General features: G+C 50.7%; 2 protein-coding genes, 1 long non-coding RNA gene and 1 other non-coding gene across 4 annotated transcripts; 3 read left to right on the top strand and 1 right to left on the bottom strand.

Annotated features, from left to right (window-relative positions):
* Window positions 1-766: 766 nt before the first annotated feature.
* Window positions 767-7,365, top strand: rsl1d1 (ribosomal L1 domain containing 1). Its single transcript, XM_006637322.3, has 9 exons — window positions 767-873; window positions 1,823-1,962; window positions 2,770-2,908; window positions 3,049-3,197; window positions 3,864-3,965; window positions 4,613-4,706; window positions 5,599-5,715; window positions 5,812-5,955; window positions 6,195-7,365. Exons 1-9 carry the CDS (start codon window positions 829-831, stop codon window positions 6,501-6,503), a joined length of 1,239 nt encoding a protein of 412 aa, XP_006637385.2. The 5' UTR covers window positions 767-828; the 3' UTR covers window positions 6,504-7,365.
* Window positions 1,956-15,781, bottom strand: LOC107079028 (uncharacterized). Its single transcript, XR_011182744.1, has 4 exons — window positions 15,073-15,781; window positions 13,678-13,921; window positions 11,465-11,776; window positions 1,956-2,195 (listed from the first exon to the last, which is right to left on the bottom strand). It is a non-coding gene; the product is annotated as an uncharacterized lncRNA (long non-coding RNA).
* On the top strand, window positions 4,296-4,427 carry LOC138224335 (small nucleolar RNA SNORA55). Its single transcript, XR_011182795.1, has one exon. It is a non-coding gene; the product is annotated as a small nucleolar RNA SNORA55 (small nucleolar RNA).
* LOC102684811 (phosphoinositide-interacting protein) lies at window positions 13,673-15,060 on the top strand. Its single transcript, XM_015360261.2, has 2 exons — window positions 13,673-13,923; window positions 14,233-15,060. Exon 2 carries the CDS (start codon window positions 14,247-14,249, stop codon window positions 14,613-14,615), a length of 369 nt encoding a protein of 122 aa, XP_015215747.1. The 5' UTR covers window positions 13,673-13,923; window positions 14,233-14,246; the 3' UTR covers window positions 14,616-15,060.
* Window positions 15,782-16,328: the final 547 nt, after the last annotated feature.

The raw sequence follows: 16,328 nt of genomic DNA, 5'->3' as shown, positions 1-16,328 counted from the left end.
GAGGGCAGCAAACCCCGTTCGTAACTACCCCAGCCCAAACCGCTGCAGACAGCAGAGCTAATCTCCCTTCAGACCTTGGTGGCCACTGTCTTGTCTCTGGAGCACAGCTGTAAGGAGTTCAAGTTGAGTGTTCTTTAAAAAAAAGACTCAAATTATTGTTGCATACAGAATTGGCAGTCAGTGTTTTTGAAGTGTTTAAGGGGATGAGTAGTGGCATCTTTTTATGTGAAGTTTTGCACTCCAAAGTACATGTAAGCTAAGAGTTTCAGAAAGTCGGTTTTATTTTTTAAAATACCTCTGTGCCAGTATTATTCTGTTGTTTACATGTTGGCAGTGAACAACTGTTCTAGTCAGGGGAACTTTCTGAAATGTGCATCTATAAAGGTCTTGCATTAGTGCAGGAACGTGACATTAATGATCCCCGCCCCAATGTAGACCAAAAACGTTTATTCCAATTTTATGATCTGTAAATATTTCAATAACCATGATTATTTGTCCAGTCGAAAAATTGTGTCCATGGTGGATTTTGCCGTTGACTTCTAAGGGAGACGCTATAAAGAAACTCCCCCCGCCCACAGAATATTTCAAGATCAATCCAAGATCACATCAATTTTATAAGGCTGCAGTAACAGTCTTCCTCGACACAAAAATAGCACAACGTGGAACGAACCGGATATAAGGATCAATCTACGCATGCCTGCACAATAGGTTGGGGGCTGGGGAAGCATAGTGCGTTTATAAATAAAGTTTGGGCTTTCAAGTGAAACAGGAAGTGGTTGATTGACGCATGTCCGAGTCCTGTGGGCCGCACGTGTCAGGAGAGGCAGCATGGCGACCGATCAGAGCGGTGGTGTGGAGTTGGATCGCTCGCAGGTAATATAGCAGATTCAGAGATCGTGAGAGATGTGTTCTGTATTGAATGTGTCTACCAGCGATAAAAAAGTATTCGTAATTAAACAGTTCGTTTACGTTACCTTTTTGGGTATTTTACTCGTATCTGTAGGGTAACTGCTAAATGGGATAAGCGGCGACTCTAAAATAAGTTGAATAACTTAATTTCTTATAGCAGCGTATGTGTTGTAGGTTTTTCGTATGATCTTCGGGTGGGCGCATAAGCCAGTCTTCCCTGATTTATCATTAAATTTAGTGTAGAAGTCCGCAATATCCGTCTCCCCATGAAGGAGTTGAGTGTGATGCAACTAGTTCTTAGTCTGGCGAGCAGTTTTCATAATTAGCTACCAAAAAGAAATACGAACATGCACGTTTATAAGCAGCTCCTCTAAAGCTTATAACTTATTTTAAATAGAATTGATCGCTTTTTTATGTACTGCTGAAGTGGTAGGACATTCACTTAGATCGGTCAGGAACATGTTTAACCTGGCCATACATTCGTTTATCGGATTCATAGTCTCTTAGTCATTTTGTTTTTCATAAGAGTAGCGTAAAATGTTTAGTGTTTTGGGTGTGCGGGTGAATGTTGATAGCAGGGAGGCATGGCCTAGTGAGATGGTGGTAACACTGCTGCCTCCGGGGGCACCTCTTGTGTGGGCTCTGTGTGCTGTCTCAAAATCTGCGGGTGTCTTCTAGCAGACTACTTCTCCAGGCTCAATTCCCCCTGCCTGCGTGAGTGTGGGGCTGTGGCGGACTGGGGTCCTGTGCAGGATATAGTCTTGCCTTGTGTGTCCTGAATGGGCTCTGGTTTCCTGTGGCTATGAATGCAGAACCATGAAACCGCCCCAACTGAGAAGAAAGCGATGTTGTGGTTTTAGGCAGCCGGTTTCCTGGCCTGCACTGAGGGATTCGGTGTCTCGTGTCGTTGCAGGTGAAGAAGGCTGCGCAGGCCCTGCTGGCCTACCTGAAGAGCACGCCCAGCTCGGGCTCCGTCCTGCTGGACGAGCACCAGCACATCTCCCTGCTCTTCACTCTCTGGAAGGTCCCCAAGAAGGAGCAGACTATCCGCATGTGAGTGTTCGTGGCAGGGTTACTGGCGGGCTGCGGCGTCTCTGACGTCTCGATGTGCCCCGGTGTGGAGCAGTCGAATGTCTGCTTTCGAGCGTGCCTGGCCCTCCTCCCATCTCGAGCGCTGGTGGCGATTTGAAGGAAAGCGTGAAACCTGCTCCACTGGGTCCCACTGGCTCAGTCTGGCTTTCCGCCCGGTGACAGTCAAGCTGTCCGGTTCACGGGCTTCTGATAGGCTGGTTATGAGGGTATAAAAGAAGGGAAATCTCGATCAATTTAGCTTGTCTGTCTCATTTCAGAATATATGAAAAACCAAGAGTATACATGATCATGCATAGCTGTGGCCCTTATGGGTTGAGAAGCCAAGGATAAGAATTGATCTGTTGTTTGTGAGAAGATGTGTATTTCCCCAGGTGACTCGCCAGTAAGGTGGCACAGTGGCGCAGTGGTTAGCGCTGGGATCATGTGTTCAATTCTGGGCCTGGGGCACAGTCTGCTTGGGGTTTGTATGTCCTCATCAGTTTCCTGTAGGTCTGCCCCCACAGTCCAGTCCAGAGACATACTAGTAGGTTAATTGGCTTCTGGAAAAACTGGCCTGGGTGTGTTTGTGTTTTTGTATGTCCACTATGGACTGGCATCCTGTCCAGGGTGCCCGCTGCTTGCAGGTAGAGGCACTGGCTCTCCTGCCTCCCTGTATTGCATAAAGGGGTTAGAAAATGCATGGATAGATGAAATATTGCAGCAGGCTTTGAAAGTCGCTGCAGTGGTCTTCTGTGGCACTGAAGTGGAGACTCTTGCCTTCCTGTCCAGCCCCTTACCCCATGGCCTGCGCTTGGAATCCGGGGACGTGTGTCTCTTCACCAAGGACGAGCCCAACATGACTTCTGACCAGACGGAGCGCTTCTACAAGAGGCTGCTCTCGGAGAAGGGAGTCAAAGGAATTACACAGGTACTCCCCAGCTTAGCCACCAGGGGGCACTGTTCCCCACTGCTTGGCAGAAAAATTTTAAACACTCCCCCTCCCCCCCCAAGTTCCTCGTCCTTCGTCGGGGTGAGGTGATAACAGGTTGTCCTCCTCTCCTGTGGCAGGTGATGCCCTTCCGGGTGCTGAAGAAGGAGTACAAGTCCTTTGAAGCGAAGCGGAGGCTTCTGGGCAACTTCGACCTCTTCCTGGCAGACGACAGGGTTCGCCGGCTCCTGCCCTCGCACATCGGAAAGCACTTCTACCAGAGCAAGAAGTACGCCCACCCAGCCTGCGGGACCTGCTCTGCTTTACGTTTAGGACTGACAGTTATTTATATTGAAGCCCCATCTCCAGTTGCTTTTTTTCCCCCATTGTATCGGCTCGTGGCTACGTTTCATAGCCACGTGGCCGGCTAACGCCTGCCCACCCTGATCCTGTTGTGCGCCACCTGGTCACAGGCAGCTATAGTGTCATGACCCTGACTCGAACCCAGAACCGCCTGGGTCATAGAGCTCAGTGAGTGCCTTAGCCAGGGGAAGCCCTCGAACTGGGGGGGGGGGGGGGCAGCAAACCAGATGTTTTCCAGCTGTGAAGCTGAAATCTGATTTCGGATGATTGCAGTATCCTACACCAGCTGGTTACACGGCAGTTTAGAAAACCATCTCCTGAGTTATTTCAGAAATAATCCTCTGGGGAGGCAGTGGCTTTCCTACCAGCAGTTTATTTTTGTTTTCGCTGGCTTGTAATTGCACAGATCACAGGTCTTTGTAAGCAGAGGGATGGTTCTGTGGGGAAGTTCTGTATCCAGGAGTGGGAGCAGGTTTGCCAGCAGCCCGTGTTGGCGCTCTGGTCTCGCCATGTGTGCAGGTGTCTGTGAGGGTGGTGCGAGGTGTCCTGTCGAGCCACAGTGAGCCCGGCTAACGTCTGCGTGTGTCGGCAGGGCTCCCCTCTCCGTGGACCTGCAGGGGAAGCAGCTGGCGAGGGACATGACGCGGCTCATCCAGGGCTCCACTCTGGGCGTCTCCAACAAGGGCCCCTGCTGGTGAGCATCGCGGCCGCCGGCCACTCCGCGCCTCTCCTGGTCCCCCGGCCTCGAGGCAGTTCTCCTGGGGGGTTACTTCCTGGCTTTATGCTACCGCGGTGACCTTTTGGTGAGCCGGCCCACTCCACAGGCTGCCCTGTCTGCTTGGGGATGTTGGGCTGTTGATGGTGTCCAGCAGGATGGAGGCCCATCTGGGTCACTTGGTCTCATGAGCAGCCATGGAGCTGGAATTCATTTTCCTCGTGCCGGGCAGGACCCGCATAGAACGTCTTCCCATGGTGCACCCTTATCCGTAGTCTAGATGTTGTCCTGATTGGTTGCTTTGTCTCGGCACTCCCCGATTTCCCTGCCCTTCTCCCTCCATGTTGGGCTGGCACATGGGCAGTGCTACAGCGATGCAAGGTATATCCAGATGGGCTTCCTCGCTCGATTGGGGCTTGTCTCTACAGCCTTGATACAGAACGCTCTTGTCTGGTCGACAAACGCACTGGTCGCTCTCAAATAGAGAGGCGGCTGGCCTCTGGTGACGCTCCTTAACGTCCTCTGGAAAACCCTGTCCTTCAGCGGCTGAATCTTAAAACGCGCTGCTGTGCTCCTCGTCTCTAGCAGCCTGCGCGTGGCTCACATGTGTTTCTCCTGTGTCGCAGCATGGCTCGTGTGGCTCACTCAGAGATGTCGGTGGACCAGGTGGTGGAGAACATCGCAGCAGCTTTCAGCACGGTAGCGGAGAAGCTGCCCAAGGTGAGCCCATCCCTGCTGGGGTCGCCGCCTTCTGCCTGATGGGAGCTAGAACGTCTTGTGGCTGTTAGTTCTGGGTCAGGGGTTTCTAATCCTGGTGTCCTTGGTGTACGCTGGTTGGATTCCAGCTTGGCGCTGGGCCCAAATTAAATTTCCCCCTAAACTTGAGCTAGTAATGCGATTAGATCTTTTTGCCTCCTGCCCCTAAAAAAAGTGGAGTTTCTCGCATTACTTATGAGCATTGGCTGGTCAGTTTAAAATCCCTTGCAGTTGTAGAGATAAAAACACAGATGTCTAACGAGTAGATTAATTGGTGGAGAACTCGGCAGACTGGGGTCCCAAGGGCCTGGACTGGGAGGTCATGTTTCAGATCCGTCTCTGCTGGTTTGTGTTCCACTGGGACCCTTCATCAGTGCTGCTCATTGCTGACAGTCACTGATTTGCTTGCTTGTGTGGGCTTTTTCTCTGCACCTGCATGTAACCTGGAGTGGTTTTGAAATCGGAGACTGAGTGCAGAAAGGGCCTAAACCAACAAGCAGATCAGTTACAGGCACCAGCTAGCTCTGCTGATTAAGGGCCCAGCTCGGACCCACACCAACAGATACAGGACACCTCCAGGACCATGACTGAGAATCTCTGGTTTCTGTTATTCATACTCGGGTGGCTAAAGCACTCCAGACTGGTAGTGGAATTTTACTTTCTTCCATTCAGTTTGAAACGAGCAATAACAATACTTGCAAAAAGCATTCCGGTTTCATATGATTGTTTCAGTAGTTGCAACCTGAGTGTTGCTCATGAAATGTCATATTTATCCTTTCCTTATGCTTGTGTGTTGTTGAGTTTGGCTTAAAATAATCCACTTGTGTCGCTGTCTCTTTGTCTCTGTGTGGCACAGAAAGGAAAGAGTATCAAGATCGTCCATCTGAAGAGCCAGTCCTCCGTGTCTCTGCCCATCTACACCTCTGACCTCAGCCACTTGGCCCTGCTGGAGGGCGGGTCAGACAGCGCGGAGGTAGGTCCACAGCGGCACGGTCTCCCTGAGGCCTTTACTAGTGTATTGCATGCCCACAGATCTGGTTTGTGTAACAGCAGCTGAGTATATTTGCAGAAAGCGGAGAAGGCAGACAAGCCCAAGACCAAGAAGAAGAGAGTGATGTCGACTCTGGGGAAACATGAGAGCCCAGCTGCTGAGGAAGAAGAGATTCCACAGCTAGTTCCCATAGAAACGCCACAGAAGAAGGCCAGGCGGGAGGTGAGAGCTGCAGGCAGGGAGACAGGAGGAGACCCAGGAGAGGAACCTGCAGACCTGCATGAGCGATTCCTGGGCACAGCTGGAAAGAGCAGGGGCGTTAGGCCTGGTTGAATTCTAGTCTGGCCGTCCTCGGTCACAAAGCACATTGGCATCCTTGGGGGTGTAAGGCCTCTTCAGCCCTTAGAGACAGTTCATGAGATGATTGGTGCAGGTTCTTTACTCGTCTCTTTCTTTCTCAGGCACCAGCAAGGAAGGAGCTTGAGTCGGCGCCCCAAACTGTAGAAATCAAGGGGAGCAAACCCCTTTCTTCTCCGGGATCCCTTCCAGCGACAGCTGGCAAACAGGGCATTGGGGCGAAAACAAAGGTGTCCCAGACCCCCAAGAAGCCTCTGGCGCCGCGCAGGCTGCCAGGGGTGCTGCAGCGGAAGACGCCCCCCAAGAAGACCCAGGGCTCCTCGGCCCGATCGAAACTGTCCAAGTCGGCCAAGAAATCACCCAGAACCCCACTGCAGAAACGGAAGAAGAGGACAGTGCCGCAGTCGTGTTAAAGACACGCCCGCTTCCTGGCACGCCCACACGGGACTCCTGAGCCCAGCTGTGAGAACTGGCTTCATTTTTAAAAGCGCAAGCAAGAAAGGTCTCCGCGTGCGCACTAGTGCACACAGCGACTGTACGGGAATTCTTGTCATCTGTGTGTGTGCGTGTGTGGATGTGCGCGTGCCGATTTGCCAGGCAAAGTGAAAGAGAGGCAGGGAAAGTAGTTGAGAGCTTGACACTGCTTTCCAGTTCCAAGGACAGTCTTGAGTTACAAAACAGGCCATGTGCCAGGCATGGGTTAAACGGTTCTGATGTGCTGCAGTTTGAATGAAGCTTCCTCTGTACTGTTTGAGGTTCACTGTTGGTTAAGGCTGAGGCAGTGTTGGTGTACGTGAGCAGTTGTGTGAGCTTATAGTGCTCCTGCAAGTGTGGCTGGTGGGAGGATTAATGTGCCAGTGTGTACAGACCTGGGCCTTGTCACTGAACTTTATTTTATAAACTTCTCTCCTGCCTTACACCCCTCCCCCTGACCGCACACTCGAAACAACAGTCCCTGACGTTGTGTAAGAAAATAGAAACGTTCCACCTCCTTCCAACACAGTAATAAATGGAAAGCGGAGACAGTGCCGCTTACTACCAGAAGGTTGACTTGAAACAGAGCTGCAGACTGGTTTGCATCACCTTAGTACCTCTCAAAATGAGAGGAGGAATGGAGGAGGAGGGAGTAAAGATGCAATTCCACTGCACCGATTGAAAAGATACCAGCTTGTGGTTCAGATGGTTCTGCTTTGTCCATGCCTGTGTTTTATATTCAGGACAGGTAACTCGAATGCTGTTTTTGTTAACCCAATAAATCCCTAATGCCATTTCCTACACGCATCTCTGGGTGATGTTTTGCAAATTGGAGTAAAAATGAGAGCACATCACAGCTGCGCTAGTGTCATTGCACTGGATTCCAGTGGAGTATAGAACACACTTATTTAAATTAGCAGCCCATGGAGGGATTTGCTGAGGCAATGTGCCCTGCCCACAGTCTGGGGGTTTTGCGTCCCAGCTCCGGCAGTATGGCAAAGACCATTCTGCAGTTTTTTTAGAAGCTTTCACCTGCTGATCTGTGGGTTCTTGGGGGGCAGGGGGCTCAGAGGTTGGATCACTCTGCTGTTGTACAACTAGTTCACAAGAAAGCACTTCTATGAGCCCTTTCTCTTGGCATGGTCTCCACCTGCAGACTTTGTCTTCTATAGATTTTGTATGATTCGACGTTATGCCTGCTTGTGCTATAGAGCTTTAGGTTACAGGAATAGGAGCTGTTACAGCGCTTTAGGACAGCACCAATGCCGTCTGCAATACAGAATCGTTTTTCTTTAACGGGCTCAGCGCATTTTTTTCAACGCTCCTCGGACCCCACGACAATCGGACCTACGCCAGTCTTTCCTTTATTCTAATTGCACGGGTGAGGGTTCCGGTCGACCTTAATCTTTTCAAAACGGGACTGCCAAATTATATGGCGAAGTGGTCGTGGGCGCTGGGAGGTCAGTTTCGCTCGAAACAGTGACGAGGCGACGGACCTCTGACGTGTTCAGTGCATCTTGTGTGGCTGTTTGAGTTTCCGACGTTTGAATGTTGTCCAGCCTCATGTAGCACTGCGTACAGAGTACAGTGAGCTGTGTGTGACCCCTCGTCCGTGGGGGAGAGCGGTAGTTGCAGTAGTAACCTCTCGTATTTTTTTCCCTCATATAAATGCTTTCAGGTTATACAAAAACGGCAGCAAAGACTATGCGCTGCTCCGTAAAGTTGCCCCCCCTACAGAGAGCACAAACGATGAAACCCACCTCATTCGTCAGTGCTGCGTTTGTGCCGGTTTGAGCCGTTGAAAGTAGCGTTTGTGCTGCTTTCGTTCCCGAGAGATAGCGCCTTGTTTTTCCGGTGATGACGCGACCATGCACGGTGACTTTGATCTCCAGTGACCCCGTCTGCCGAGTTCAAGCGCTCTGTTACAGTTTAGCTCGCACCCGTAACATTTTAAAGGCAATCAATACCCATAAACATATGAGCCTCCTTAGATGTGAATAACACTAAGACATGACGCATGCCAAAAAGTTAACCACCTATGACATAAACCTGTGGTTGTAAAGTACGTAAAATCACCGTGATTGTAAGATTGCCAAACGCATAACCGTGGGATACCATCGCAACAAGACCTCCGCAACATGTAATGATAAGGACCCCATGTATATCGCATGTATTTCGCGGCAGTGTATATCACGACTGGTGCCTTATTTCCATGCCACCCTGCCACCCCTATCGAAACAAAGGTCTCATATCAGGACATGATATACCCAGATAGGATATATCTGTGTCGCTATATATGGACTTTGTGTCGCGACATTAGGGCGGGGCACTTTGTCGGGGCATGTCATATTGTGATATATTAGCTTCATATCGCGACATGGGCGTGACAATTTATGTCATATCATGATATATGGGCTCCATGTCGCGACATGGGCGTGACAATTTTGGTCATATCGCGATATATGGGCTCCAAATTTTGGTCATATCGCGACATGCGGGCTTCATGTCGTGACATGGGCGTTTCAAATTTTGTCGTATCGCGATATGCGGGCTTCATGTCGCGACATGGGGTGGGGGGCGTTTTGTCTCGGTATGTCATATCGCGATATATTAGCTTCATATCGCGACATGGGCGTGACAATTTTTGTCATATCGCGATATGCGGGCTTCATGTCTTGACATGGGGGTGGGGGCGTTTTGTCGGGGTATGTCATATCGCGATATATGGACTTAATGTGATCGTGATGCGTGCACTCCCATCGTGACATGCTATCGGAGTCGTGAACGCGCTGTGAATATCATGACATTGATTGTCTGCTATTCAGTTATGACCTCAGTGCGTCTTCTCTTAGATCGATCAGTAATTGGAAACCAATGGATGTGTTGCTGTATATCCAGCGTGCTCATACAGCACACACGGTACACAGAACTTCCGCTGTGGCGCTTTACCCAATCAGAGTGTCGATTCTCACTCTTCACCCAATCGCGGCCCGAGCTGTTCGGGGGTTTAGCCAATCACGGGTCCGAGAGCTGTTCAAGCTAGCAGCGCCAGGTGGATCGGCTTGTTTACCGTCATTGAGAATCTGTTTTTAAAATGCTTTATTTATTTGCAAAAGAACTACATCGGCTTATTTTTTAACGTCTTTATTGACAATTATTCACAATGCCCCGTGCTCTTCGAAATAAATTCATTTTTTATTTGCAATATAACTGTCTCCGCTGCTTTCTGTAATTAATACATGGTATTTGAACAATTGTAATCGTATATTTAAGTTAGGGGAAACGCCTTCTGCTTTGTACTTACATCGATCTTGAAACTAACACCTAAAAATGTGAATCTCGAGTTGTACCAGCGGTAATTTGGAAACTGGTGTTTCTTCACCAATGAAAGGAGTACACAAGCAATACATTTTCGAGAACATGGTTAAAAATTAAAAGAAAACACCTAACCCAATGAACTAACATAGTAACTCCCCCCTAAATGTAAGACCGTTTATTTGTGTAAAGGCTGGAAAGTCTGGGGTCAACTGATCAAAAGATCACAACTGAAAGATCTGGTGGTCGTGACTTTGCTGTTTTGTACGTCCAGGAAAAGAAGGCGCTATATTGAAATATATTGAACATCCACCCCACCCGAGCAGACAGACTCGGAAAACAAATTGCCCCCATTTTTTTCATCACAACCAGGAGTTCAAGTACCTCCTTGCAGATAATCGCGTGATTACCCGAAAAAACAAGGCGCTATATCTCGGAAAGGAAAGCAGCACAAACGCTACTTAGAGCGACACAAACCGGAAAAAAAGCAGCACTAACGATTGCGGTGAGTTTCGTCGTTGGTGCTGTTCGACGGGCGGGTGGGCAACTTCATGGAGCAGGACAAGCAATCATGTCTGGGTCATTACATTGCAGACTGCAGAAGACTCGGCTTCACCTGAGGATCTAACACGGGCACCCATACCTGTGTCTCCAGAGGGCAGGTGTGCCCTCACGCTGTATTCTACACCAAGGACTGGCCGGAAACACAAAGATTAAAAAAAAGAGTGCAACAGTGGTCTTGTTGTTCGTAAAGTTGCAGATTCAAGTCTCTTTGAACACGTGGCTCGACTGACGGGTCGAATCTTTACACGTCCCTTGGTGTGCGTGTTTAAGAAGGAGGCAGTGAGAAACTGATCACTTCTTCAGATTAAAAAAAAAACCACACCGCTACGAAATATTAAGACTTGCTCGTTAAAGCCTCTTGGTAAGCACATGCAATTGTTTGCTAGTGTTCGCTTTTTGAGACTACACCCGCAACTCTCCTGGTTAGGGTGTGTGATATTCGTGACACATTTAATTTTCCTGCTCACACAAACGCACAGAAGACACTGATATTAAATGCAAAATCCACCGCCGCCGCACCCCACCCGGGGAAACAGAGGAACACAGTTGCAGAACTGTTCCTCTCGCACCGGTAACGGACGCTTGAACTCGGCAGTCACCGTGCGTGGTGATGTGATCACCGGAAACCCAAGGCGCTATATCTCTGGAACGAAAGCAGCACAAACGCTACTTTTCAACGGCTCAAAACGGCACAAACGCCGCCCTAACGATTGAGACCAGTCCGGTTCCCCTAGGACGTTGTAGGGGGGCTGGGCACGGTCACCCCCTGAAAAGGAAGACGCTATGTCTAAGGAGCGAAAGCAGCTGGGAAGTTACTCTCAACGGCACAAACCGGCACAAACGCTGTTCGCCGGCGTTGGTTTATAACAGGGGATTTGAAAGCTGTCCGCCTCAGGCCCCTCAGACGACCCGTCTTAATCGCTCAGGCTTTGCGAGGCCGGGGACGGTGCTGCGCAGCATATAAACACACACACCGAGGCGCCTGCGAGGGTGTATACATTACAGCACGATGGATACTGACCAGACCTCGCTCTCAGTCCCCTCCCCAGCGATGTCAAGTGTCCTCCTCGTGGCTGTGGGGACCGCTGGACCCGCTGGACCCGCTGGACCGAGGTACCGCTCCTCTTCAGTCCGCCTTCTCCTCGTGAGGTGGGACGCGGAGCGCAGCGTGCGAGGAGGCCTTCACCGCGGTGGTTCATGGGTCCAGGTTGCTGGTGGCCCGTTGACACGCTGGGCTCGTCCGAGCTCGGCTTTAAATCGCCGGTGCGAACTGATGACGTCCGCTGGGCTGCTGGCAGCTGGCTGTTCATCCATTGGAATCCAAAGGCAAGACCTGCAGCGGAAATGTGTAAAGAGTATCGTTTTTAGTTTTTACATTGGTGAATTGTGTCTATTTCTGTATCTATTTTAATATTCTGTCTCCTTTTTTTTGTATTTCTGGTGTTTAAATAAAAACATTCTTTGAAAAAAAAAGAAACTTCTGTTCATCCGCGTCTGCGCTCAGTGCGTGGTTTGTAAAATACCCGAACTCCAGCAACTGCAGCAAGCGGAGCTGCATGCAATCTCCCCTCAGCCTGTTCATGGAGAGTTTGCTCCTTTATTCCTGTCAGGACAGCTCTTGAGAGGCGAGCAGGCACAGGTGGGAGGGACACTATATCAGACTTTCCCTTTGTCGGTCAGCGCGTCTCATCTGCGCCAGGGAATATCGGAAACTCGGAATTATTATAGGGGGTGGTCACAGCAATGACATACTGGTGCTGTCTTTTTAAGATCTGAAAGAGACAACTATGTCTCAAGGGAGAAAAAAAAAGAAATCCATTAGCCTGTTATGAAGAACTTCGGTGGAACAAAACCCGGAGACACAGGGTTCCCCCAGGACCAGAGGTGTGAACCACAGCTTTGTCAAGAGTCGCCTCTGAAACTGGTACCTCGGCGAAGCCCATACATCTTATTTACAGTATATATGTGTGTGTGTGGGGGTTTCTGCTGTCCCCGTCTAAGGGGCGGTGGGAGGTGACAGGGTGGAGCAGAGAGATCGACACCCCCGCAGGTGTGTTTGTGTCGTGTCATACATCTCTCGGCCTTTGTGTACACGAGCGAGAAACAAGAGTGGGGTGGTCCGTGTCGTATTTGCTTTATTATTTTCCACTCTCATTCAGCCCTCGATTTGCCCCGTATCAAGTGATGGGCGTGGGCTCCATTTCCTCGCTTCTTAAGCGAGGAAATGCTTTTGTTTATACTGTTATACCAATATAAGACCAGTTATGCTGGTATTTTCAATGCGACGTATTCCACGCGACCTGTCTCATTCATTGGCGACAGCGACACGCTACGCGTAAATAATCCCAGTGTTGTGTTTTCATTTTTCATTTTGTATTCAACGTCTATAAACTGCTGAGAGAATGAAGACGCCCCGCGCGTCCAACACTGTTTCCCGGAGGGATTCAGAGTCGGGTTCCGAGCACCTCGGACTATCCAGGCAGGAGCCTTTTTCCAAGCTTTCTGGAAGGGCCGCCCTCAACAACTCTGCTTGTCTCACTGTTTAGTATTTCTGACGGCACTGTTTAGTATTTCATGCGGTGGCGGAGTGTTTTATTATAGACGCCTCTCACAGCAGCGGGCGGACTGTGGTTCGAGGGCCGCGGGTAGGGGGGCGGGCGAGCCGGCTGTCCCTCCCATCCCCCCCCCCCCCCCCCCGGGGTTGGTCCGGACCCTGAGCGCTCGCGCCCGCTCTCTCGGACCCTAGAGCGAGCAGCTGGCGGCCGGAGGGGCAGGCGGGTCGGTAAGTGTGCTGGACCCCAGCGGGAAACCCTTTCTCTTCCGAGCGCGGAACCCTGCAAACGGGATTGTCTATAAATCGTAACCATTCCCCCCGCTTTCTCCCGGGGGGTGTGATGTGATGTTTACTGCTGTAGCAGCTGGCTTCTGCTCTTCTGGGTGAGTGGGACTTATTAAGAGTGCGCCACTGTCGGGGTTTTTTTTCTGTGATCGTTATCTTTCTGTAACTCAACGCTTTGGAGCGCGATGGATCTCAAATCACCCGCTCGCACCTGTAACATTCGCACCGTCTGCTCGTTTGTTTTTTCTCGCGCGCTCCTGAGTGCCCCCTTTTCAGATGTTCAAATCTCCCGATTCTGACTCTCAGAATAAACTTTCATCTGCACGCCCTTGACTCGTCGCGACAGATCTAAGCGAGGCGAACTGCCCCCCCAAATACAGGCTTTATTTATGTACCGTTTTCGTTTAATGATGTTTTCATTCTGCACGTACAGGCTGCACATTCAGGCTTGTACAGGTGGCCCTCCAGGGGGGCAGCCCACCCTCTCTCTCGCCGTGTCCTGCCCTCCAGGTGCCAGGTGACAGCCGCTGCGATCTCCTCACCCTGCCTCCTCCCTGCTCCGCTCCCGAGCCGCCCGGAGCGCCGCCTCTCGGACCCGCATCTCACCGAGGCCTCCTGCGCTCACAGCTGCGCGCTGCCCTGTAAGTACATCACATTCGCGTGTGACTCAGGTTATAAACCATCTGGGGGGCTTTTCGGGACGGGGGGGCGGGAGAGAGTACGCCAAACACCCTAACGCCTAAAGAAGAAGAATTATAACACGCAATATACATCAACAAGTCATTCCAGAAGTTAAAGGGTTAAAGCTCGAGTGAACACGCGTTCCTGCTCTTTTGCTAGAACTGTGTTGGAGTCTTTCAGACACGTCCTCTGTTGGCCCTAAATGCACCAGGGATCGTGTTGCCTCCACCTCCAGCTGCTGAGCTGCCGTGCCGCGACTCTCTCCGCAGGCCCGGCGGCTGCCATGCTCTCCACGGGCATCATGGCCTCCGGCGGAGACTGCAGGCCGGCGGCCGAGGACACCGCCAGCCCGGTGCGCAGGGCGCTGCGCCCGGACCCGGGGCCCGCGGGAGAGGAGCCGGCCCGCTGGACCTACTTCCACAAGCCCATCATCATCATGGCGGCCGGCGGGCTGCTGTTCGGCGCCGGCACCGTGCTGGCCTTCCTCTACTTCACCAGGGCGGCCAAGGTGCCCTACGCCCTGGGGCCCGTCTGCCTGTCCATCGGACTCATGTTCCTGGTGACGGGGCTGGTGTGGGTGCCCGTCATCAAGCAGAAGCTCCGGTACAAGGGGGTCATCAGGAAGACGTGTGCCAGATCCTCGCCATGCTAGGCACGGAATTCCTGGGCGCCGCTCGCAACGCCTCCTGCCCCTTATTAGGAGACCTCAGTTTGGGACATCTCATCGGTTAAACACGCAGATGCATTCAGACCGGCCCCGTGATGCTGCCCTCCTTACCTCGGCGAAAGTAAACGCAGTCTCCCCCCTCGTACTGTATATATCCTCACATAAACAACTCATATACGGCTTGTATGTCTGTATTTACACGCGTGGGTCCATCTGGCCGCTCCGCTGTACAGTACTATTCTACAGTGATATATAGAAGCACAACAGAAGGGTCTCCCAGCTGGCTCCGCGCTTGAAATCTATATGAGCCCCCCTGTTGTTTTTATTCTGGTCGTTATTGATAAAGGATTTTCCAGCGGCTGGTGTCCGGAGGGTCAGGCTCGCCCGCTTCTCCCCCGTCAGCTGCGGGTGGAAAGAAAAAAAAAAGCGATGCACAACGCACCACGCGTAGAATTTGACACGTTTCTTCACCGCTGCTGCCTGATCCCTGCTGCCTGTGTGCATTTCTTCCCTTGTCCCGGTGACCAGCGATCCGAGAACACGCGTTAGGCCGGCGCCGAGGGCGGTGGGTCTTCCCCTGTCCTGCGGGTGGGACGCTGTCAGCCTGTGGCCCGCAGACACCGGGCATGACCGATGCGCCGTCTTTCTGGAATGATATGCGGCCAGACCTGGAGTTGGCTGTCCACCCTGTGGCCCCTGCGCTTTCGTGAAATCTGTACAATCTTTCTATAGTCTCTAAAAGTAAAATACATAATCGAGGATACTCTGCAGAGTGTACCGTCATTCCCACCGTTTGACGTCTTGGTTTCTCTTTCGTGCTTTCGTTATTAACAGCATGAGGGAGCCCCGTTTGTCAGAGCGGTAGCCCCCGGTGTTGTTTTGCGGGGTTCAGGGTGACGGGAGCTCCCTGCGGGGTTTTCGGTTAATCCTGTAACTCGCAGAGCAAAACCACTGGAAACTAAAACGGAGCCCAGTTAAAACCCCAGCCCTCCAAGCCAGACCAGCGCAGAAAAGTTACAAGCCGCACCTTCATCACTGAACTGACAAATTGCTAGACCTTTAAGTGTCTGCCCGCTGAGTAACCCTGAACTAAAATCTTATTCTGAGTTTTTCCACCAGGTGGAGATACCGTCCGGTGAAATGATTCTCGGGCTTAGACTCAACTTCTGATTTAGTCGAGATTTTCGTATTACTGTATTATTTTAAAATATATATATATAAAGAGATGTATTAATCTCAGAGACTGGACAAAAGTTTGATACAGATGATCGCTTCCTTGGAAACATCTGGGGTGACCTGCTTGAAGAAAACGTTGCGGTTATTCACTCACAAAACTGTTCATTTTTATTGTAATAATGGTGTTGCTTCTTCGCCGGTGGACGCTGCTGACACACTTTGAAAAAATAAACTTACTTTCCACGCTTTTTCCTTCCGATTGTCATTTATGTAATGGTATCCCCTAAACACTCATATTTCCTAGAGGAAACAAGTACACGATCAGACGAATCGGTAAATCACGATGTATACAAGCCCCTTATTTCGGGGTTTATTATAAAATTAATGATTCGTTGCACTTTGCCTGAAAACACTTTTAAACGTTGATTATCCATCCGAACCTGTTACAAACCGTCTCTTAAAAAGTTACAAACAGGTGTATATACGGCACGGTGTGTACAATAGGCTATGCAAAGGTTAAAT

The sequence above is a fragment of the Lepisosteus oculatus genome, chromosome 19 (genome assembly GCF_040954835.1).
Source record: "Lepisosteus oculatus isolate fLepOcu1 chromosome 19, fLepOcu1.hap2, whole genome shotgun sequence".
Classification (NCBI taxonomy): domain Eukaryota; kingdom Metazoa; phylum Chordata; class Actinopteri; order Semionotiformes; family Lepisosteidae; genus Lepisosteus; species Lepisosteus oculatus.
This window is presented reverse-complemented; position numbering and strand designations above follow the sequence as displayed.